The sequence below is a fragment of the Labeo rohita genome, unplaced genomic scaffold (genome assembly GCF_022985175.1).
Source record: "Labeo rohita strain BAU-BD-2019 unplaced genomic scaffold, IGBB_LRoh.1.0 scaffold_938, whole genome shotgun sequence".
Taxonomy (NCBI): Eukaryota; Metazoa; Chordata; class Actinopteri; order Cypriniformes; family Cyprinidae; genus Labeo; species Labeo rohita.
The window spans coordinates 1-24391 of NW_026129896.1; the positions used below are offsets into that span (position 1 = coordinate 1).

The 24391-nt window shown below is 35.9% G+C and overlaps 1 protein-coding gene across 2 annotated transcripts; it reads right to left on the reverse strand.

Moving 5' to 3' along the window:
* Positions 1 to 4004: 4004 nt before the first annotated feature.
* On the reverse strand, positions 4005 to 22503 carry LOC127162422 (zinc-alpha-2-glycoprotein). 2 transcript variants are annotated; one of them, XM_051105208.1, is made up of 6 exons: positions 22384 to 22503; positions 7320 to 7568; positions 6894 to 7163; positions 6502 to 6774; positions 6225 to 6335; positions 4005 to 5848 (listed from the first exon to the last, which is right to left on the reverse strand). In XM_051105208.1, the coding sequence occupies exons 1-6, from the start codon at positions 22436 to 22438 to the stop codon at positions 5844 to 5846; spliced, it is 963 nt and encodes a 320-aa protein (XP_050961165.1). In that variant the 5' UTR covers positions 22439 to 22503; the 3' UTR covers positions 4005 to 5843. The 2 variants fall into 2 exon arrangements, with proteins under 2 accessions (XP_050961165.1, XP_050961164.1); XM_051105207.1 differs by having other exon boundaries at positions 6502 to 6777.
* Between the last annotated feature and the right edge of the window lie 1888 nt (positions 22504 to 24391).

Here is a 24391-nt window from a genome sequence, read left to right on the forward strand (position 1 = left end):
TAAACATTAGATTTGAAAGTCTATAAATGAAATGTACCAAAATTGTATTTTAGCTCTTTACTGGAGCAGTAACCTCAAAGGTGCACCTTCTCTACCCCTAAAACCCAGGAAGCATACTAATACCATATACAAGTACTCACGCATTAAGGGTAAATAAGGCAGAAAGGTGTACCTTTCTATTAAAAAATTACTTAAAATAAAAATGACTAAAATTATTCTTGTTATTATTATCATTATTAATTATTATTACAATGGTTTTTGCTACAAATATTAAGGTAAAATAATGTTCCTGTAGTGTTATCCATGGTAAAAGGAAGCAAGCTGAAAAAGAGAGAGTGTTAACCATGGTAAATTTGTTGTTACTGCAGTTTTACTACAAATATGTGGAAAATGTGGTTACTGCAGTAAAACCATGGTTATTTTTTTGTAAAAGGATGCCAGGCTGTTGTACCCCTAAAGGTGAAACTTTAGCACAAATAGTTAACTAATTAAATAAATATTTCATGTACAATATACTGTTCAAAAGTTTGAGGTCGGTACGATTTTGTAATGTGTCTTTAACCATGCTAACCAAGGCTGCACTTATTTTAACAAAAATACAATAAAAACAGCAATATTAGGAAATATAACTATTAAAATAACTATTTTCTATTTTAATATTTTGAAAATTGTAATTTAAAAAGCATCTGTGATCAAAGCTGTATTTTCTGCATCATTACTCCAGTCTTCAGTGTCACATGATTCTTCAGAAATCATTCTAAAATCATTTGCTACTAAAGAAACATAATTTCTGATTATTATCGATGTTGAAAATAGTTGTGCTGCTTCTATTGCCCTAACTGAACAAGCACTGTAAGCGAAGCGTCAGCAGCGAACGCTATCTGTGATCGATTGGTTCTGTCTTTCAGCATTTGCGTGTGTGCCGATGAGCAGGAGAAATAGTTCTATCCCACACAGTGATCCGCTAATAGTCTATTGTTCATCTTAAAGGCTTATTTTATGCACCTAGTTTCTTGCTAAATAAATTAAATAATGGTTAAAAAATGCACTTTAGAATCGATATTTTTACGTGAGGATCGATCCTTTCGATACAACGTCAGTATCGAAAGTATCGATACTTCAGGATCGATCCGCCCATCCCTAATGGCGGCATTTTTTCAATTCGCTCACAGACAGACTGCAGCAGAACACAGGACGGCGGACAGAGACGGCGATCGCGTCTATTTTTCTCACAAACCAATCGTTTTGCCTCGGAACACTTGGAATATTAATACATTTTTAATAAACTGTAAATATAGTTGTATCTACCTGTTATATCTTGTGTTCTGTTGAAAAATGCTTAGGTTTAGGGGCAGGGTTAAATGTGTAAATAGTGTAATATAAATGAAAGCTGTTGTGACTTATTGCATTGAAACAAAGCACACCCCAACATATATGCAATTATAGCAATATTATTACCCAATATGTAATTTGGATCTGCACCCCAGATCCACCAAATGGTAAATAACCCTCAAATTCAACAGTTCAATCCACAAATACACAACATACACATTGAACGCACATTAAACTTTGTAACACACTTTGTAAGCATTAAAGCTTGATTGCAGAGTTTGTTCACAGTAGACACCATTCAAAAGATCATACACATCCAACTTCACAGTGTTTGGTGATTCAAACAGTTCAGCTCAAAAAAAAAAAAAAAAAAAAAAAAAAAAAAAAAATCCAGTTCATAGGTTAAATGTACACAGCTTTATGTAATTCACACCCTTCTGACTTTCAACATAAATCAACATTTCTTTAATATCAGTTACTGAGAATGTCTTTTTAATCTTAGTTCATGGTCCCTGTTCGGGCGCCAATACTGTAACGGTGGTGCCCCTGGTTTCCTAGGATTGCCAGAAAATGTTTATCTATTTATTTTTTTAAGTTCGTTTGTGCATAGTGAGAATGCATTGCACACATCATTCCGCCACTTCTCTGTTTATGGGTGTTGTCCCACCCAGGGGCGTTTCTAGGATTTGAAAACATTTGGGGCGGCAAAACATCAGGGACTAGTAATGGTGAATGGGAGATCACATCGTAATTATGTAAGATTTTGTTAGACACAGGTGGGTGAATCAGGATCCTTCTAGGGAGGTCCGGATGGCATGCCCGCCAGAAGAAAATCTAATATATTTTAAAGTTAACTTCATTAATCTGGTGCACTTTGAGAGTTAAAAAAATAAGAGCTATAAGTTAACCCATGTTCAGTGTGCAAACTGAACAAAGAAAAACGGTTGATGATCTGACTGTCTGTCTCTTCTGATACTGTGAAAACATCGGATCATGAACTGATCGTTTGAGCAAAGTCATATTGTGCTTTCGATTTTAGTTTACTTGACAGTTACTTTGCCGAAGCAGTGGCAAATATATATATATATATATATATATATATATATATATATATATATATATACATATATATATATTGTTACAATATGAAAAAAAGTAAATAGTAATCCCTGCAAATAGCAAACATATCAAAGCATTATCACAAAATTATAACTTTACAAAAATATATTACACAAATAAAATAATACATTTAAAAATATATATTTGCATGCAAAAATAGGGCCCCATTTATTTTTAAAACATGTCTAATTAATTAAAACAATGAAACATACCATTTAACGTCAATTTATCAAAAGTTAAGTTATGTTTAGGGCCCTATGAAATGTTTTATTTTTTTCTCACCTTATATTTTATTGTTACCAAATTTGTTTTAGCATGTCTATTTATTTAAATACATTAAAAAAACTTTTATTTATTTTTACAACAGCCTTATGAAATTCTGTGTTGTGTATTTATATTTTTCTGGTTATGAAATAAAGTCATAAAATATTAATTTATCTTTTAATTCATGAAAATTAAATTTTATTTTTGGCAAATAAAGGGGATGTACTAATAAAATTTAAAAGATGGAAGGAATATTGTGTAACAAAGTTTTATTAATTTTTCAACAGTAGTAGTACCCCAAGTAGTAGTAGTACTGTAGGTACATGCATTCTACTGAATGATAGTAATGTATTTCTGCCACAATGTCTACAAGCTAAACTTTTATTTTTTGACGGGTTTCCGTGAATACCTTTACATTTCTGTGAGTATATAACCCTGGTTTACTCAAATGAAACAGTAAACTGCTTACTAAGTACTCTCAGAGCAGTTCTTGAGATGTTGTTCATGCATTTTTATGGCAGACGCTGAGGAAACCGCGCCTGCGTCTGCACCATTTATTCATAAAGAGACACGCAGAACATACAGCATTTTGCGGCGTAATATTTTCAGATACTAGTCCATATCGCGATTTGATTGAAGTGTAATGACCGGCTTTCGATTAATTTATTCAAACTTTGACAAATTCCGTGAATCCTTCGGAAATCATACAGCGATACAAAAACATTCGGGGCTAAAGAAAAATCTTACGTTTCACCACAATATATATAATATAAAAAAATATATTATTGAGATTTAATCGTTTGCATGCATTTAATTATTTACAAATGAAAAAATGGTATTGTACTCAAGGTTTCATATAATATGAAGTCAGAGGGAAATGACAAATACATATAATCATCAGAAAAAGCAATTTAAAAAGCCCCATAGTCACAAATGACTAGAAAAGTTATTGGTAACTGTTCTTTAAGCCCAGTAATGAAGAAAGAGTCTGACCGATGATTACACTGTTCTGGTGAGTTTAATGCTTTAAATTATCAGCAGCGGTAAATATGGATGAGACTCACTGGGTGGACATTAAGTTGAGAACGGTCAAGACAGTGCAGTGAATTATGCTTTCACCAACCTAGGGAGGAGAAATAGTGTAGTGATGGGTTCTCATGTCACAGCTGACGTTATGATTCTTGGATCACAGTTAATGTGTGGTTATGAGTACATCACATAAGAAAGATTGGTGGGATTTCTAACTTGTAGAACCGCTTACTGTATTATAAACACAAGGAAGACACAAGTTCTAATAATATACATTTTATTAACAAAAGATAGACAAGAGTAATCAACAACTACTAAATGAGTACCATGAATGAAAAAGGAATAAAGTGCATAAGATGCATAAAATGCAAGTGAGCAGTCCGGTGGCGGCGACTTCTCCCACTGGTTGCGCTGGTAGCCGTACAGTGGGGGAAGGAGCAGGAATCCGTTTCGACAGCCTCCTGGAGCAGCAAGGGTCCCAAGGTCTGGAACACACAGATGTGGCCCTGGAGTAGGTGCTGAAGGTCCTTAGCTTGGAGCATGCAAGACTCAGACGGGAGACTCAGAACTTTGTTGCTTTGTTAGTGTCCCTTACCTCACAGGGTTCAGACTCAGAACAAGGAGTGTCTTTTGGAAGGGTACTGAAGGATCTGACAATCCTCAAATGCAAACTGTGTGGGTTTTGCCTCAGAGCAACCATACATTTGTGTTGTGTTTTGCTTTCTTCATTCATTTATAATCATTAATCATTTAATCATATAATCATTTATAATAATGATTATATTGATTTATATATTAATTTAATTGATTCATTAATTGATTAGTCATTTATATTATATTGTAGTTGTTTTTTTATATATTTTTTCCATTGTTGTTTAGTCTTATGACTGTGTAGCTTCAAGGGCTGTTTGTCTTCATGAATAAGAGATACAAGGGAATGTTTATAGAACTCAAGGTTCTTCAGACAAAGTCTGAGCATTGAGGCATACATAACTAAGACTATTCAATAAACTCTGCTCCTTTCTATCATCATACTTCGTCTCTTGCTTCTGCTCTTCACTTTCATTGGCTTTTTCCTCAGTCAACTTCTTGGCTGATAGAAGACTGTTAATAGTGTTTTAGGTATTTTTGGTACCAGACAAGACCTCCTGTTAACAGGGTTTGGGTATTAGACTCTGCTGACGAGTTGTTCTGTTACCGGACAAACTGATATTTTCTGACTGGATCTGCCATCCGGGGCTGGATCTTAATTGTCTAGGCATGGAGACAGCGATCTAACAGTACATTTATCCCCTTCTGATGAGGAGGAGGTTGTAATTTGGCACATCTCCATTTCTGTGCTGTGATTGGCTGGTTCCATCTTTCCTCCTGTAGAGCTTATTTGCATAGTCCAAACAAAAAGTTAGAAAAGTGTCACTAAAGTTATTCTGGTGCATTTCCAACTTTCCAAACCACAACCAGAATGCATTTGATAATGTTACGAACACATTAAGTCCAAACATGATGGGAAAAGGTTGAACTGTCATGCATGCATTAATTTATCCCATTAATTTCTAACAGCTGAGTTTGTTTAAGATACACGCTACACGTTGCTGTAACTAGGAATACTTATTTCTCTGAATAAGTATAAGATGTTTGTGTTGTAGTGTGCATCAGTTTTAAGGTTTGAAAACATATTTATGAAAGGATTTGGATGGATTTTTATGGTCAGTTGCAGGCCAAAACCTTAGGAATCAGTCAGTAGGTGGGTGAAGGGCAGGAACTGCAGTTTGACCAAGAGGAAGTTCTGTCCTTCCTGGGCTTTGCACCAAAGGTCTGCTTCTTGCCTTCTAAGAGGTGTCTGGCTGTTGTCCTGGCATCTTTATCTGATGGCGTTGGACAGTTTGCTTATGTTAGTCCACCAAGATCCAATCAAAATGTAGCAAACCTTCGTCCGCTATTGTGGTCAGGGAGGGGCTCCTGCCATAAACCGGGCCCTGGAATGTCAATCATCTGCACCAGTGTGTATTTGATTCTCATGTCACTTTCACTTGCAGGAGATCCACTGACCCGGAGTTGATGTTTTCACAATGTTCTGTGGTGGAACTATTAAAGTTCATCTAGCCTGGAGATGATACAATATTAATTAGAGAACATTAGAATTAGTTCATGTTGATTTCATACCTATTTAGTATATGCTTCACTTGATTTCATATTAAACTCATAAGCATTTAAAGATCCTAGATTTTACAGCATGGTCTCCATATTTAAATGCTGAATAAATATTTCATTAAATAATTAATTTGAGGTTAAAGACAAATGAGAATGAGAAAAATGACATTTGAAACATGCTATTATAGTGTGCTATACATGTGGAAGTTCTTAAAAAAATGTCTATTTTTGCATGCAATATGGATTAATATGAGGGTGAGTAAATAATGACAGTTCAATAATGACATTTAGTTTTGGGTCAACTTTTACTCTAATTAATATAAACTCACCATTTAACCTTCTGCTTTTGTAGATTAAAGACATGATGCAAAGAACCACAATTACAAAAGCACCTGCAGCTACTGCTGCCCAATGGTGACTTCTAGATTCCAGATTTCTATCTGCAGGAAAAAAAATTAAACATAATGTTGTAACCATTCTATAACATCATACAGCAAGTAAATACTATGTCTTGAGAAATTGTGAGCTGCCAGCTGGAGTAGGAGCTACTGTACAACAATTTTGCACACAATATTAACTTCTGATTGTTAATATGGTCATATTTACCCCATAATATTGTAAATATCTGACTGCTGTGAAGGATGTGACACTCATAACTCTGTTTCTCATCTCTGTTTATCTCCACACTGGTTCTCATCTGAAAGGTCTGGTTATTGTTGGGTCTGACTCCAGTAGAGCTGAATGGTTGGAGTGTGATGTTGTTTTGTGTGACGTTCATCTCTATGTGTTTGGGGTAGAAACCAGTGGCCAGACAGGTCAGAATCAGCTTGCTTTGGTCATGAGGAGCTGCAGATCTAAACATGTAAAGAGCTGGTGGACCTGCTATAAGAAGCACATCATGAATAAAAGATATTGGAACCACTCGAATAACACCTGATTCTGAACAAAAAGACAAATGATTGAGTTCAAAACACTGAAGGCATTAGAGCAACACATACTGCTTATCGACACATTAAATGTGGAGATCCTGTCCATGCAGTTGTTGAGGTATGACTGGAGATACTGATTGCGATTTCTCTCAGTGTCCCATTTCATTTTGGTTTCTTTTGCCTTTGGACTTTTATCCTTCCATTGCATTGTGCCAGTATCAAAGGCAATAAAATCCTCTCCATCATGTCCATACTCATCAAATGCATCTACATTCATTACTGATCCATCTGGATGTTTTTCCACCTCACAGCCGATTCTCCTCTGTAGAGTATGGAGGCCTAACATGTAAATTAATAATTAAATAAAAAACAACAACATAAACTATTACAAGTTGAAAAATAGGCTGTAATTTAAAAATGACAGTGGCTTGTAAAATAATTTGGACACTTAAAAAATATATCAGCGTCATTCCAATAAAAACCCAAAGAATTTACCATCACATCTGGAGCTTGTGCAGTTTGTCAGAGTGTTAACCAGATTTATAAACCAGTCTCTAGAATCACGAGGTTCTTCTGTATATCTCCAGATTTCTGCATCAGAATGGTCTCTTTTCCAGGTTTGTTCTTCATTACTGTAGTGAGAGATCCGTCTGTCGTCATACAGACCCACTGCACTGAACACAGGACCGGAGAACCCATCAGGTTTGGTGAGGACGGTGTAAACAAACTGGAGACGGTGTCTCTCTAAGGAAAGATAAATGCAAGACAATAACGGTGTTAAGGACATCAACATATAGTCAAACTGCAGGAGAGTGCTCCAAATAATCTCTCTTTCTTCAATAATTCAAATGACACAGCAGCTTATTAACACTTGTTAATACTTGGTTTGCCACAGATTTACTGTAGTAACTCTAACCATTGTATTGTGGCAGAAACATGGGACATTCATATCAGATTTTTATGTTAGCAACGTAGGCATGAATTAAACATATTGTAATGACCTGGCAGTCAGTGCTAGCAACCAGATGCATTATGGGTATTTCTTTAGAGTTGGGAAAGACGTTTTTTTGCATTAGCAATATTATGTGTGTTTATGTTCAAGTTAGTTTGGGTAGGTTTGGTTCATTTACTGCCCTGTTATATAAAAAATGTGTCATGGAGAGAGATGTGTAGGGGAGGGACTTGCCGATATGGCCTTACTTGTGGCAGTGTTTATTCTGTGCTCTAACTAAAGTTATGAGGCAACAGAGTCACTTGCAGTTATTCAAAGTCATGTGATGTATGATACATGAGTGTTTGCACTGCTGCTAGGGAAATGAAGTCATGTGTAGATGGTGTCGTCTTGCTTAGTAAAAGTAAAAATAAAATTAACTTAAGTTGGAGTTTCACATAGCTTACGTCACATTCTAGAGATAGAAGAGAGCTACTGCAATGATCTACTACAGTTTTTGTCTATTTGTATTTACACTAAACAGGCATGTTAAAGCCTTTATTATTGGTTATTTTCTTATTTTTGCTAAGAGTTGTTCGATTCTATGATTCTAGGTTTTTCATAAAATGTACACTATTGGTTTATTCTTGTTTAGCGTTTGAGTTTTAATGATTTATGGTTGGCTTAATAATTAAACACAAAAACTAGAGATGCACCGATCGACCGGCCAGGGACATGATCGGTCAGTCTGACGATTCCCCGATCCATTTTGATGTCACATTTAGGATGACTTAAAATATGTTGTGGCAGATGAGGCTCGAGTTAGTTTGTGAGAGAGACTACCAAATTCAAAATTAATTATTAATTTTACGTTTAATTAATTTTACTATTACAGTGAATGGTTGAATACACTTAAATTAAAAAGCTACTTTTAAATGTTACATTTTTATTTCAAAACAGCTTGTTAAATGAGTTTAAATGTATGTAAAATGTATGCTGTATTCACCCCGATAAATTTAATTTGTCTTATATTTTTGTCCATGGGTGTTCTTTCTTAGTAATAAATGTTCATCGTTTGATTGTTGCCGTTGTCCCTATAATTCTGTGTGCGATTTTTAATTTCCAGACCATTTTAAGCCAGCAATACTCCATGCCTAGAAAATTAAGATCCAGCCCCGGACGCCAGATCCCGTCAGAAAATATCAGTTTGTCCGGTAACAGAACAACTCGTCAGCAGAGAGGTCTAATACCCAAACCCTGTTAACAGGAGGTCTTGTCTGGTACCCAAAATACCCAAAACACTATTAACAGTCTTCTATCAGCCAAGAAGTTGACTGAGGAAAAAGCCAATGAAAGTGAAGAGCAGAAGCAGGAGACGAAGTAATGATCATAAAAAGGAGCAGTTTGTTGAATAGTTTTAGTTGCGTATGTCTCAATGCTCAGACTTCGTCTGAAGAACACAAATCCAACAAGTATTGTTATACCAGTCTGATTCACAACATCCCATAAACCTTGAGTTTCTATAAACATTCCCTTGTATCTCTTATTCATGAAGACAAACAGCCTTTGAAACCACACAGTCATAAGACTAAACAACAATGGAAAAAATATATAAAAAAACAACTATAATATAATAAAAATGACTAATCAATTAATGAATCAATAAAAAGGAATATATAAATAACTATAATGATTATTATAAATAATTATATGATTAAATGGAAAAATGATTATAAGTGAATAAATGAATGAAGAATAAATGAAGAAAGTATTAAAAGAAAGCAAAACAACACAAATGTATGGTTGCTCTGAGGCAAAACACACACAGTTTGTATTTGAGGATCATCCGATCCTTCAGCTAGGTTAGACAAGTTATATGGCTAACTGTTAGCTGCCTTTCTAGTTTTAGAATTAGTTTGTTATACTTATTAATGGAATTTAAGATTTATTGCATTTTGTTGTGTTTGTGTTTTAAAGGCAGCTGCAATGAAGCATCAAGAAAGATGAGCATGCCAACCTCAGACAATGGACAAATGGAGAACTATGGTTTTGAGTGTATTCTGTGTGTGGTTTTCCTTTTAAAAGTGTGCCATTTCTACTTCTTGTTTTTCAGAGAAGACATTTCTGTAACAAGTGAATGGTGAGCAAAGGTGGTGGCCATGTTTTGGAGCAGGCCTGGGTTTTGCAGATGGCTGTGGATTCTTTGGCTGCATGTCTTCATTATTCTCCATTATGTTTCTGTTGCCTATAGATTCTTTGTGAGGATAAATTCAGAGGATACAACACAATGCACTGCAAAACATCCTAAGACAGGGAAATGGTGAAGATGCACTGTTCCAGCAGTGGAAGACTGTATTTTTAAGTGTTACAATGTATGTAGCATTGTTTTAAATAAAGTATTTGATATTTTGTAATTATTGTTTCTGTTTCAATTGAATGCCAGTAGTACCTATGTAGAGTAAACATAAAATAAATTTAAATGAATTCAGTTTAAAAATTATAAAATCTACTGAAATCTATATTAAAATGAATGAATTACAGTTGTATACTGATGAATTTTACTTTTTAATTAAATGTGTAAAAAGTGTAAAAACCCTTTGAAATGTCTAACAGTGTGTGAAAAAATCATTTTGCGACAGTTCTTGCCTCCAAAATGGTATATTTACCAAAGTTAGGTGTGAGTATATGTATATATATATATATATATATATATATATATATATATATATATATATATATGTAAATATACAAAAAATAGATAAATAGATAGATAGATAGATGATAGAGAGATAGATAGAAATATAGATAGATAGACAGATAGATAGATAGATGATAGATAGATAGATACATTTTTGCATATTCACCAAAATTAGGTGTGATTCCTTTTGAGTGTGTGTGTTTTTTGAGTGTGTGTATGTTTATGTAAATTTTTTATTGCTAAAAAATTACTATATACAGTAAACAATCTCTCTTTTTTTGGTAACTACATGCACTGGACATTGCGCTCTCCATTTTTTTTGTTGTAGTGTCTAATGAATGATCTAAAGTAGTGCGTATAGTATTGACTACTATGTGCATGATTTGAAAGCTTTGTTTGATTTTGAGTACAGGTGAAATGGTTTTAAAGTGATTGTTTGATTTTGCCAGAAGAGTCAGCGATTCTGTGAATTTAGTTTGAACATTTGGATTTGTGTTTAAAGTTTTGAGAAAATGAGTAATGGTTTCAAAAAAATGTGTTGTAGCATTTCAGATAAACAGACAGCATTGCCCTGTGCATACCACAGTTTATCTGTACTCTGCAGCAGTTTCCGTTTTTTGTTACTGCAAACAAAAAGTCGTAAATCTCTACTTCAGTAGTACTTACACACACCATCAAAGGTTGGCAGCAAAGACATTGTTTAAGAAAATGGGATTAAATACATAAAGGATATTTGTTTTATTTAACATTTAATTATTGCAGGGTTGCGTTTGCATTTTACAGTTTTTATTCATTCTGAGGAATACTGAATCTGTTTTTTTTTTTTTGTGAGATGAATTAATGCATGTTCACTTTTAGTCTAGAATACAGTAACATCCAACAGGAGACTTTGGAGACCAATTTTTTCCAACAGGAGACTTGCCAATCAATAAAAAAAAGTAACGTCTCGGTTACAACTGTAAACCTCGTTCCCTAAAAGAGGGAACACAGACATTACGTCAATACTGGCGTATTTGGGGTCTCCCTTGGGAGCCTATCACCTCCGATCTTTAGAAGAAAAAGCCAATGAGAATTGGCGAGTGGAATTTGCAAGCCACGCCACACCCCCGTACATACGGGTATATAAAATGGCGGCGTGCATCCACTCACTCATGTTTTTGCTAAGGAGCCGAAACACCAGCATCTCCAGCACAGTCCAGGGTTGTGGCAAGAGGGACGTAACGTCTCCGTTCCCTCCATCAGGGAACGAGGGTTACAGTTGTAAACGAGACGTTCCCCTTCACTCTTTCTCTACGACATAACATCAATACTGACGTATTTGGGGTCCCTATGGAAAAAGCCACAAGCCTGAACCGCGTTACATCATTGAGGACAATGCCAACAGGCAAGCGTGCCGGACAAAGTGCGCAATGCGTAACCACCCCAATGCCCTGGGAGCCAGCTTAGAAGGGGCCCCGCAAGGATGCAGATGATACAAGCACCTGTTGGGGGGGCGGAGACAGAGACAAAATACATGCACTGTAAGGTTAAAATATAAATCCTTTGTCAAGTTAGAGGAACATGATGGAACTTGTGGAGAAAATTAGAAATATCTAAGCCACACTGGAAGGGGGCGAAGGAAACCCACTACCAGCACAGTAATGAACTACTCCACTTAGTTTGAACTGGTGGGCACGGAGGACCCAGGGTTCACCACGGGGAACCACAGGGGAAAGCGCACTGATCGAAGGGAATGGCGCAGCAAGCCGACACCGAGGCGTCCTCCCGAATACCTGAGTTACCTTAAAAACCGGGAGGAAATCAGTTCTACACGGAGGTTCCAGAGATCGGGGCGTGGGTGCCAAATAGTGCCCATCCCCTGAGAAAGAAGGTCCTTCCTCAGGGGAATCTTCCAGGGAGGGGCTGTCGCGAGGAGCATGAGTTCTGGGAACCAGGTCCGGGTGGGCCAATAAGGCACAACCAGTAAGACCTGCTCCTCGTCCTTCCTGATCTTGCACAAGGTCACTGGGGGAAAGGCGTACTTGGTTAGGCCCTGGGGCCAGCGGTGTGCCAGGGCATCCGTGCCGAGGGGAGCCTCGGTCAGGGAATAAAACAACTGGCAATGGGCAGATTCTGGAGAAGCAAACAGATCTATCTGAGCCTCCCCGAATCGGCTCCAAATATGCTGGACCACCTGGGGATGGAGTCGCCACTTCAGACTCCAAAGGAGGAGATGGTGGGTGAGTTGCCACATGCGACGGGAACGCAAACCCCCTTGGTGATTGATATAAGCGACCTTCACCATGTTGTCTGTATGGACTAGCACATGTTCCCCTCGCAGCATCAGGTGGAACCGACGAAGCGTGAGAAACACAGCCAGCAACTTAAGGCAGTTGATGTGCCACTGCAGTCAAGGTCCTGTCCAGGACCCCAAGAACCAATCATCCAGCCATGAGGGTTCGGGGGAAGGCGGCTTGCGCACAACCAACCCGATGCTCTTGGCTGCCGGGAGAAGCATGGCCGCCAGTTAAGCGTCGGCCTCCGACCGAGCAGCCACCGTGGAAGGGAGCTGCTCTGCGGATACCTCCGCCTCATCTGGCGTAAGCCCCTCCTCTGATGCCGCGATAGACATCCGATCTTCCTCCGGAGTGCCGAAGGAAACGCAGGGCTCGCACCGGGACGAACCGGCGCTGTCTTTCGGCAACTTGACGGGGCGGCGTGACGAGTCGGACTTCCGTGGGGGCTGGCCCATCGGAGCGTTCCGAACTGTAACTATCAGGTTACCCTTCTTCCTCACCAGCGTCGCCGCAGAGCTCACGGAGCTCGATGCAGCCGGCCGGGAAGGAACCGAAGGGAGACTCTTCGACCACGAGAGGTGCAACCTTAATGCCGCCATGCCAGAGTCAACACATGGCTTTTTAGCTATATGGGTAAAGCAAGGAAAAGTACTAAAGTAGCCTACACTTTTAGATAAAATACATAGGCCTACATAGATGGAGTTCGACTAACAGGATTACTTGTAATAAGCTTCTAAATGCAATGGTAAGTGGTCATCTGTACATCTGTAGCTTTAACATTATTTGTTCTTCAGATATTCCTCTTTAAAAGAAAAGAAGTCTCATATTTTTGCAAACTGACCCACAATTGGTTTTTGACCACTGAAAATATGTACATTTTAACGACTTTAAGCCATACTGAATTTCCAGTATCTCTGGAAGCGAATCTCATAGGGCGTTAAGATCCAATATCTAAAGGCCATTAAGATATCTTTCAAATTTCTTGAGTTAGTCGGCACCAATAGCCTCGCGGTTTGTGTGCCGACATACAGTGCAATTGTGCTTGCTGATCCCACTCCCCTCTCTCTTCAACCAGTGCTTTCCAGTCTTATCTACACTACCAAATAAAGGCATAAAAAAGCCCAAAAATAAATCTTTAAAAAAGAATTTGTGAGTTACAGACATGCAAACTTTGAAGAAAAACATTTTTTGAATGGTCACCATTGGCACATAATGCAACAAAGATGGCTAAAATCATCAGATTTTACTAATAGAGCTAACAATCTCTATGTAAAAATAACATTATGATGCTGCCATCTTTCCGAAGTCATTTTTACCCCCCTGTACCTTGACTCTGAATTTCAGGTGAAAATTACCATTCTGACCTCCCTCTACAAAATATTGGTTTACCCAGTAAATACTCATCCATGACATTTAATATTTTGGCTTTCATCACTATACAAGTCTATCTTTCTTTAGAAAAAAAAAAAAAAAAATTCAGCCAGGGAATTTTTTGGTTGATTTGACACAGAATGACCCAGCCGCAGTGTTCAAATCGTGTCAGAGCTCTTGGGGATTCCCTAACCAGACTGCAGCAGTGACAAAAGTTCACACAAGCTATTCTTTTTTTTTTTTTTATCAAATTCTTCTATTTAATCAATGGTCACTTAGAATAATAAAACATTTTAGGCTGTAACCAAACAAATAAAATAATTATTTAAAAAAATCATCTTTTCAATTCAGAGGAATCACAGTGCATCTGAAGTGGTATTCACCCGCTGTTTAATGCAGGACATGAATGCTGATTTTTGAAATTCTTAAAAAATAATGAAAAGGTACTTTAAATGTAAAATTAAAGTCACTAGTATGTGGCATACTGTAACGTGGGGAAAGAGGCGAGCGGATCCAAATGCAAGCTTTTATTCAAATGGCGAGACAAAGACATAGTGAAAACAGGCAGGGTCGAAACAATAACAAACAGGTATGTTGGGGTGAGGCACAAGAGAAGTCCGAGAGGGAGGCGTGGGTCGATCAGTGGCGAACGTAATCTGTTAGGAGCAAGGCGAGGGAATAATCCGTCAAACGAGCTACAGTCCAGAAGGCACACGGCGAGACAGACAAGATGAAATGGGCAGGCGAAAAAGCTAAACACAGGGAACTAGGAACTCGGGAACACGGAAACTAGGAAACTTGGAAACTAGGGAACGCAAAACAGGCCTGATTGGCCACAGGTGTTGACGCAATCAGCGCGAGAGGTGACTGGATTCGTAGTCCGCGGTGTAGAGCAACAGTCTATGTGATGTGACACGGTCATCTGGTGGTGAACGGATGGAAGGTCACCGACCAGATTCATGACACATACCTAGTTCACCCAAAAAAGAAAATGATGCCATTTAATCTCACTGGCACCATATCTTAACTCTCGCATTAACAAGGCAACAACATTTGTGTTGCATTCCAAAGAGCTCTGTAAACATATATTAAAATACTGAAGTCAAATGAAATAGTCAATTCCATAACACTGTTTAACAATTCAGCATATGGTAATAATTGGAAAGGAATTAATTTAGCAATTAAACATATTAATGACATTTTTGAAAATATAGCAAAAAAGGCTAATTTAAAAGAAACTACCACATATAAACACAAAAATAGAGCTAAACAAAAATCCTCTGAAAAGTGGTTTGACCATGACTGTAAAACAATTAGACAAGAGCTACGATTCGTTTCAAATCAAAAACACAAAGATCCAGTCAACTTAGAATTATGTTTAAAGCACTCAGAACTTCTGAAACAATACAAAAACACAATAAGACAGAAGAAATTGGATTATTATAATGACACACTTCAGAAGATTGAAAACACAATTGATCAGGGGCAGTTCTGGAGCACTTGGAACAGTCTAAATAATTCAAGGCCGCAAGAAATAGCCATACAAGATGGACAAATTTGGAAAGATTATTTTGAAAAGCTTTATACACATCAAACTGACTCTCCGAATAACCCCAACCAGTTAAAAGTCCTTGAAAATTTGAATGCTCTTGAATCGTGTATCAAAAACAACCAAAATCCACTAGATTATCCAATTAGCCAACAAGAACTTAATGGAAAACTGAAATCCCTCAAGTGTAAGAAATCCTGTGGCCCTGATAACATAAAAAATGAAATGCTTAAAAACAGCTCACTTGAATTGCAGACTGCATTACTCAAACTATTTAATTTGATTTTGAGTTCAGGCATTTTCCCTGAAGTCTGGAACACAGGACTCATCTCTCCTATCTTTAAAAGTGGAGACAAAACAGATCCTAATAACTACAGAGGGATATGTGTAACCAGTAATCTGGGAAAAGTATTTTGCTCTATAATCAACTCTGGAATTTCATCTTTCTTAAAGCAGCACAATGTCATCAGCAAATCTCAAATTGGCTTCCTTCCTAAACATCGAACCACTGACCATATTCACACACTACACACATTAATAAATTAACATGTACACCAAAAGAAAAATGGAAAAATATTTGCATACTTCATAGATTTTAAGAAGGCTTTTGACTCCATTTGGCATAATGGGTTGTTTTATAAAATCATTCAAAGTGGCATAGGAGGTAAAATATATGACTTAATTAAAAACATGTATAACCAAAATAAATGTGCAGTAAAAATTGGACAACAAAGAACAGATTATTTTTCTGAACTGCGAGGAGTGAGACAGGGCTGCTGCCTCAGCCCGACTTTATTTAACATATATATAAATGAATTGGCAGATCTACTGGACCAATCAAATAGTCCAGGGCTACAATTATTCGACACAGAAGTCAAATATTTACTGTATGCAGACGACTTGCTAATTTTGTCTAAAACACCAGAAGGTCTCCAGAACAACCTGGACATTCTAACTAAATACTGCCATGATTGGACCTTAGAAGTTAACATCCAAAAAACTAAGATCATGATATTTCAGAAAAAACCCAGAAATCTAGAACACAAACATATATTTACTTTAAACAACACCAAAATTCAACACGCTTTACAATACAACTATCTTGGTCTAGTTTTAACTCCCACTGGAAATTTCAATTTGGCAATAAAAACATTACTTGTAAAAGCCCGCAGGGCACTGCATGCCATACGAACAAAATTATTCAAAATAAACATCCCTATTAGAATTTGGACAAAGATTTTTGATAGTGTCATACTGCCTATTGCCCTGTATGGAAGCGAGATCTGGGGCCCAACGAGTAACTACAGCCATAAAGATTGGCACAAACACCCTTTAGAAGCTCTGCATGTAAAGTTCTGCAGAAGTATCCTTTATGTCCACAGAAATACGCCTAATAACGCCTGCAGAGCAGAGCTAGGCCGTGTCCCCCTAAATCTAATCATTAAAAAAAGAGTTTTAAAGTTCTGGATCCACTTAAACTCTAGTTCTGAAGATTCTCTTCATTATAAAGCTCTACAAACACAAAAAATGAGTACTAAAAAAAGTCATCTGTGTGTAATGGTGTCAGATCTAACTAACAAAGCACTTAATATCAACAAACTTGAAAAATATGGAAGAATCAAAGAAATTATGAATGAAGAGAAGGAGACATACATACAACATTGGAAAAAACAAACTAAAGAACAAAGTCGTCTCCAATGTTATCTGAAACTCAACAGAGAGTACGGCCTGGCTGACTATCTGGTCTCAGTCAAGAATATAACACACAGACATTTACTGACAAAATACAGACTGAGTGACCACCAGCTGGCCATAGAAAAAGGACGACATAAAAAGACGTGGTTACCTAAAGAAGAGCAAATCTGTAATGAATGTAGATCAGGAGCAGTTGAGACGGAGGAACACTTCCTCCTCCACTGTGACAAATACACATCCTTAAGAGACTCACTCTACAGTCAAATACAGCAGATCATTCCTGAGTTTCAGTCACTCCATGAAAATGACAAATTAATAATATTACTTGGTGAAGGACCTACTTCCTCTTTGGTAGCACATCATATTTATAAATGCCACAAACTAAGAAGTAAAGAGTGAACACATCTGTATTAGTAAAACCATTAATGTTTATATGAATATATATATATGGATATATTTTATATGTATTTTGTTTATTTATGGATGTATGTTATATGTATTTTTGTTTTGATTTGTATTTGCTATGTACAATGCTTTGGCAATATGTATAAGTATGTCATGCCAATAAAGCAATATGAATTGAATTGAATTGAATTGTTAACAGCCCAACAGTGAAAAATGAAACAATATCTGTATTGACTTGGTCCGGATCAGCAGACAATGTAATGGTTAACGAGTACAGTTTGGCCTAAAGGGTGGAAAAGTGTCTCAAGTCTTCTGAAGAGAGCTGATTGCTTTATATGATCAACTGTCTACAGCTTAAGGTGAACAGACATTCATTAGAAGGCCAGAAATTTCTCAGATTTCATTGAAAATGTTTTTATTTGTGTTCTGAACATGAACAAAAGTCATGGGTGAGTAAATGATAACAAATTTCAGTTTTGGGTGAACTGCTGAGTAGGCAGGACAGATAATCATCCACATTTCCCTTTTAATTTAATATTCTTATTTTACTTTGTTTTGGTTTGCATGCTTTTTTTTTAAGTAACGTTTACTCATTAGAATTTACAGTGTACTTTCAGTTTTATTTGTATCTGTTTGCACGTCAACTTGCTGAGAAACTACTCAGCTACTCATCTGTGCAATGTTTCTTGCATTAGGGCTAACCCTAACCCTAACCCATATATCCTATAAAATAGTAAAATATGTGGTTTCAACATCCAGATGCAGTTTCATCTGGAATGCTGGAAGTATATATTCACATGGCTCTGTGAAATGCTTGACTCTAATTGGTCAGTCATGACATTCCAAGGTATGTTATTCCCCGATAACAACTGGTAAAATCTAATAACACAGACTCATCCGCGAAATTTAGGTTAGCGCTATACACTTGATAATTTTTCTTAGTGGAAGCTCTGATTTGGTTAGCTAATAAAATATTAAAACTCAATTCAGTATTATGTGTACGATTTCTTAATTATGTCATCCTGTTTTCATGAACTCGTTCTTTTGATTTAAATGCAGCTGTTGCAATTTTGTTTTGTACATTGTAAGATAATTAACAAACTAGTACTGTAACTGCTAGTACTTAATTATTTATGTGGTGAAATGTTGTGTAATAAAAGTGGTATGACTGCATTGTATCCCTTAAATGCCTGTCTAATTTGAATTTGCAGTTTGCTAGCAACTGATTTCTTCATGGAAGCTTTGCGTTCAAATATTTCAACTCAGATCAGTGTTTCATGTCTAACTATTTGCTTTTGTGGCAACCAGCTGTGTAATAAGTGAGATAATGTACATCAGGCCAGTTGTTATTGCAAAATAAAGATGTATGTTATCCCTTACTTATTATAATCTTAATTCAAGTGATAAAGGATTTTGAAAGTCTGACAGTAATCAGTGTTGCGTGCTACTGTAAGATTAACCCTACCTGGTTTAAATGTTTCAAAATGATTAAGAGTTGAAAATATTAGAAATTTAGGAAAGTAATCAAAAAGTAATCAAAAGTAATGGTACATTACTTTAATAAAGTAATTGAAAAGTTACACTACTTATTACATTTTAAATTGAGTAACTTGTAATATGTAACCTATTACATTTCCAAAGTAACCTTCCCAACAGTGGTAAAATGTTAGTTTATTTTAAATTGTATTTGTGAAAAAAATGTATGGTGTATTTAATATATTTCATATTAATCCATTTTTATCATGAACAATGCGCCATCAATTTAAATCATTGTCAGGCGAGACTCTGCTGGTGAATAGGGTAAAAACAAAAACTAATAGTTATCACCTTACTTACCCAGTTGAATGATTACATTGATAATTGCAAACATTTTTTGTATTACAAGTTTTCTAAAATGTTAGGGTTAAATATGCAAATGAGGCATTATTTAATGAAATATGCACTAATTTGCATACATTTCTATTACAAAAATCTAAACACTAGATGAAGTCAGTTTCAAAATTCTTATTTAATTGTTTTGACATATTAGAGTCAAATGTTTTACAGAGAAACACTTTATTTTTACAGTTACCTGTCCGTAGTATCTTGTAACTTATGCGATCCTACTCGTTTAGTGCCACATCCAGGCCCGTAGCAAGCCTAGCAGAAGGGGGGGTTCTTTTTTTCCAAAAAGTGGACCTTTTTCAGTACCCACCCATTTTGTATTTAACTATGAGGTTCAAACACTTCATTTTGGTGACTACTCATGCACCAATTTGTGCTGTATTATCATGTCTGCTGGTATCTTAATAAGCATGATTTTTTGATTCACCAAAAATATTTACTACAATGTTGTCAAACTGCTTACCAAGATATCACCTTGTTCAGTAAATATCCACAAATACCTAAAGCAATAAGTTAGTTAATTAAATGAAAGACATTTTTAACGCAATAAATTCACAGATTCTTTATACTGCCACATATAGAAATGGTGGGTGGACGTGTGTCCCTCTAGGGGGGGTTATATATTAGATTTTATATTTTCTTCACATTTTAAAGTGAAATTCATTAATTTGGTGTACTTTAAGAACTCAAAAGTAAGAAATCCAACCCATGTTCATTGTGCAAATTGAACAAACAATAAAGTTGATGACAGTCTGAAAAAAAGGTTCTAGAATCGCCCCTGGTCAGAATATACTGTGTTCTTCCTTGAGCCATGATACCCTTCCACTGAGTTTTCTAAGCCCCCATTCTGGGCTCCTTTCAACCTCTGAGCCCTATGCAGTCTTTCCTCCTTTTCAAAATACAGATATCAAGGAATGAAATTTTATGCAGGGTTTTAAAAAATCAAATTTAAGGCTTTTTGTTACTTTTTTAAAGACCTGCAGAAATAGAATTAATAAGGAATAAGCAAGATGTCTAGTAATATATTAAACTGATATCCTGATTTAAAGCTCAGATAATGTTCATTATCAAAAACAGTAACATCTGTAAAAATTGTAACAACCTTATTGTTATATGATGAAATTATTAATAGTAATCATTCACCTCAATACAATGGTATAAAAATGAACTACATGGCTAAGGTATTTGTATAAAGAACAGTGGTCTTAGTATAAATGCACAAACGCTATTAATCACAAAATACTGTAATTATATTCCATTACTCCTTTAATAGATTTAATAGAAGTTTACATGTAACACAGTTCGATATGTCGCACAATTCTGCCGCAATACCATAGTGCAGTCAGTGTTACAGTAAAAATAATCCATATTAAATGATTCTGACTATCGTTGCGCACAGTGTTTCTGCTGTTTGTCAGCGCTGTTTCATCTGTTTAAATCGCCATGTCATCGTGTTCTTCACCGACTTCAAGCGCTTTACTCTGGATCTCACAGCGCTGTTCCGTGCTCGCGAGTAAACTCATCTGCTCTAGTAAACTTGCGCTCCGCCGCTGTGATCCAAGCGCTTCAAATGACTAGCACATTTAATCCATAACGCGATTCTTGTCTTTCCGTCCCCAAATTTAAGACCTCTTGAAATTATAATTAACACTTTTCTTATACTAATTAAGATATTTAATAAGTTTTATGGCTTTAAAAGTGCGTTGTTATTTAAAAGAACACTTGTTTATAAAAAAAAAAATAAAAACAACGTACATAAATTCTAGACCTTTGGCTGGATGGGGTGGGTCGTTAGAACCCCCTATGGCTACGGGCTTAACCTGCAGTAACAAATTTGACTCGCAGTGGAAACAAACACAGGAAAGTGTCATTTTCCGTCTGCTCACGACGGCAGAGCACTCTCTGAAGTTCCACGTTGTTGTTGTTATACTGACATTTTCCACCATGTATGTGCCACAAAATGACTTTTTCAAATCCCTTTATCCTGCATTTTGCGGGTAACTTAAGAAATATGTCATAGTGCATTTAGTTTGTAATTTACATGCTTCTGTGGCTTTGTAGATTAATCGATGTTTTGTTATTTACTGTTATGTTTAATGCAGTAAATATACATTTGGTTTTTCCATGTTTAATGACAAAAACAAAAACAAACAAACAAACAAAACAATACTTTTTTCAATGCAAAAAAAAAAAAAAAAGAGTAAAATAAATGATTAAACAATTACAATTCTCGCAATCTGAGATGTTCTCTCACTTAAACAACTCTCCAAATAAAGTGCTCTTTGGAAATACTTAACTGAAAATGAGCTGCTGTATATAATAAAACAGATGTCATTTTAAATGGTCATGTTATGTCATGTTATAAATGTTTTTTCCCCCCTAACCTTATTACAGTTTTTCTGAAATGCTAAAACGCATTTTTTGAAACCATCACTCAAAACCATAAACACAAATCCAAATGTTCAAACTAAATTCCCCTGACTCTTCCGGCAAAATCAATCACTTCGAAACCATTTCACCATTACTCAAAATTAAACAGCTTTCAAGTCATACACACATTAGTCAATACTATACTCACTACAGATCAGTCATTAGACACTACGTCAAAAAAATGGAGGCTCAAAAAAATTCAGGCTCAACTACTTCAACCATTTTGTCCGCAAAAAAAAAAAACAAAAAAACAGAATTAAAAAAAATTTGTCCACCCGCCAGAAAAAAAAACATTAATTAATACATACTGAAAGACTTACCGGAATAAACGTAGTGTGTGTATGCAAACACAATGAGAGAGAACGTCGATTCCATTTCACCTTTAGAGAAAACTGCACAACAGCAAAGCGCAGTTCGAAACTAACCACAAAATGTGAAGACCGAGAAGAGGACTAATTACGTAGACCGTGAGGGGGCGGGGAATGTCCATTAGATAAATTTCCTGTTGACATTTGCTTTCAAAATAAAAGGTAAAGAAAGGTAATTTGTTTGGGCATTAATAGCTGAGAAAACTCAAGCACACATCTTAATAAATACAATATGACACTTTTATTCTTATACAATAATACAGATTTTAAAACCTCAAGAGGGCAGAGCAGCAGGTTAAGGTGGTGGTCACAAGAATACTTCAATTACTAATGTATTTGGTAAACCACAAATTACCTAAAACAGTATGCAGGCAAGGAGCAGGGGTATTTAGCAGAGGGCTTCAACATCTTAAAATTAGTTCCCACCAATTATACACAATTTCATTACACAGCAACAGTGTTGGGAAGGTTACTTTGGAAATGTAATAGGTTACAGATTACAAGTTACTTGATTTAAAATGTAGTAAGTAGTGTAACTTAATTACTTTATTAAAGTAATGTAACTTAATACTTTTAATTACTTTTTGATTACTTTTCTAAATTTCTAATATTTTCAACTGTTAATCATTTGAAACATTTAAACCAGACAGAGTTAACCTTACAGTAGCACTCAACACTGATTACTGTCAGACTTTCAAAATCCTTTATCACTTGAATTAAGATTATAATAAGTAAGGGATAATAATATACATCTTTATTTTGCAATAACAACTGGCTGGATGTACATTGTCCCACTTATTACACAGCTGCTTGATAGATTATTTAGATGTCTGGTATCAAAATTATTAGACACAAAACACTGATCTGAGTTTAAATATTTGAACACAAAGCTTCCATGAAGAAATCAGTTGCTAGCAAACGGCAAGTTCAAACTAGACATTTTAGGGACACAGTGCAGTTCTTACACAACATTTCACCACATAAATAATTATAAATAAATGATTATCCATTACAGTGTACAAAAAAAAAAAAAAAAAAAAAAAAAAATAGTTTGAAACAATAGAGCAAGTCCACGATACCAGGATGACAGAATTAAGAAATTTTACACATGATACTGAATTAAGTATTTTATTAACTAACCAAACACAAAGCTTCTGCCAAGAAACATTATCAAGCATATAGCACTGATTTAAGTTGCTCCAAAAGAGTCTGAGCTGTGTAATAATTTAATTTAAAGCACAGCCACCATAAATTCAGACTTTTTTTTTCTACTTATATTTTTGGGCTTTTTATGCCTTTTATTGTGATAGAACAGTAGAGAGACGACAGGAAAGAGCTGGGAGGAGAAAGGGGAGCGGGATCGACAAAGGACCTCCGGATGACGGAAAACACTAGCATCTAACAATGCCTGGGAAAAACAATCTTAAAAAATAAAGATTATACATAAACCCAAATAGGAAATAAAACAGTTATCGAATAAACATGTGTCCTATTGTGTGTCCTAAACTCCTGAAACATTGGTGTCTCATTTTAGAGCAGTCAGTGCAATTTAAAAGAAGTCAATTAAATTTGTAAGGTTGGGTGGGTGTGTGGAAAAATTCAGATGTAATCCCCTTTGTAATCACTGGCATTTTTCAAAACTAACTGTAATTTAATTACATATTTTTTCACAGTAACTGTAACTAATTACAATTACATTTATTTTGTAATTAAATTACATAATTCCATTACATGTAACTAGTTACTCCCCAACACTGCACAGCAAACATCAGAGGTACAAAAATCTATAAGTGCATCAATTACATTACACACATCTATACACCCCAAAGAAATCACTCAATATATGCCCAAACCACTCTGGCTAACTACTTAGGCGTCGTCAGTGTAAAACAGTATGAAAATGAACACATGAATGATTATAACCTACCCTAAAACCCCCTGCACAAACACCCTCACAAAT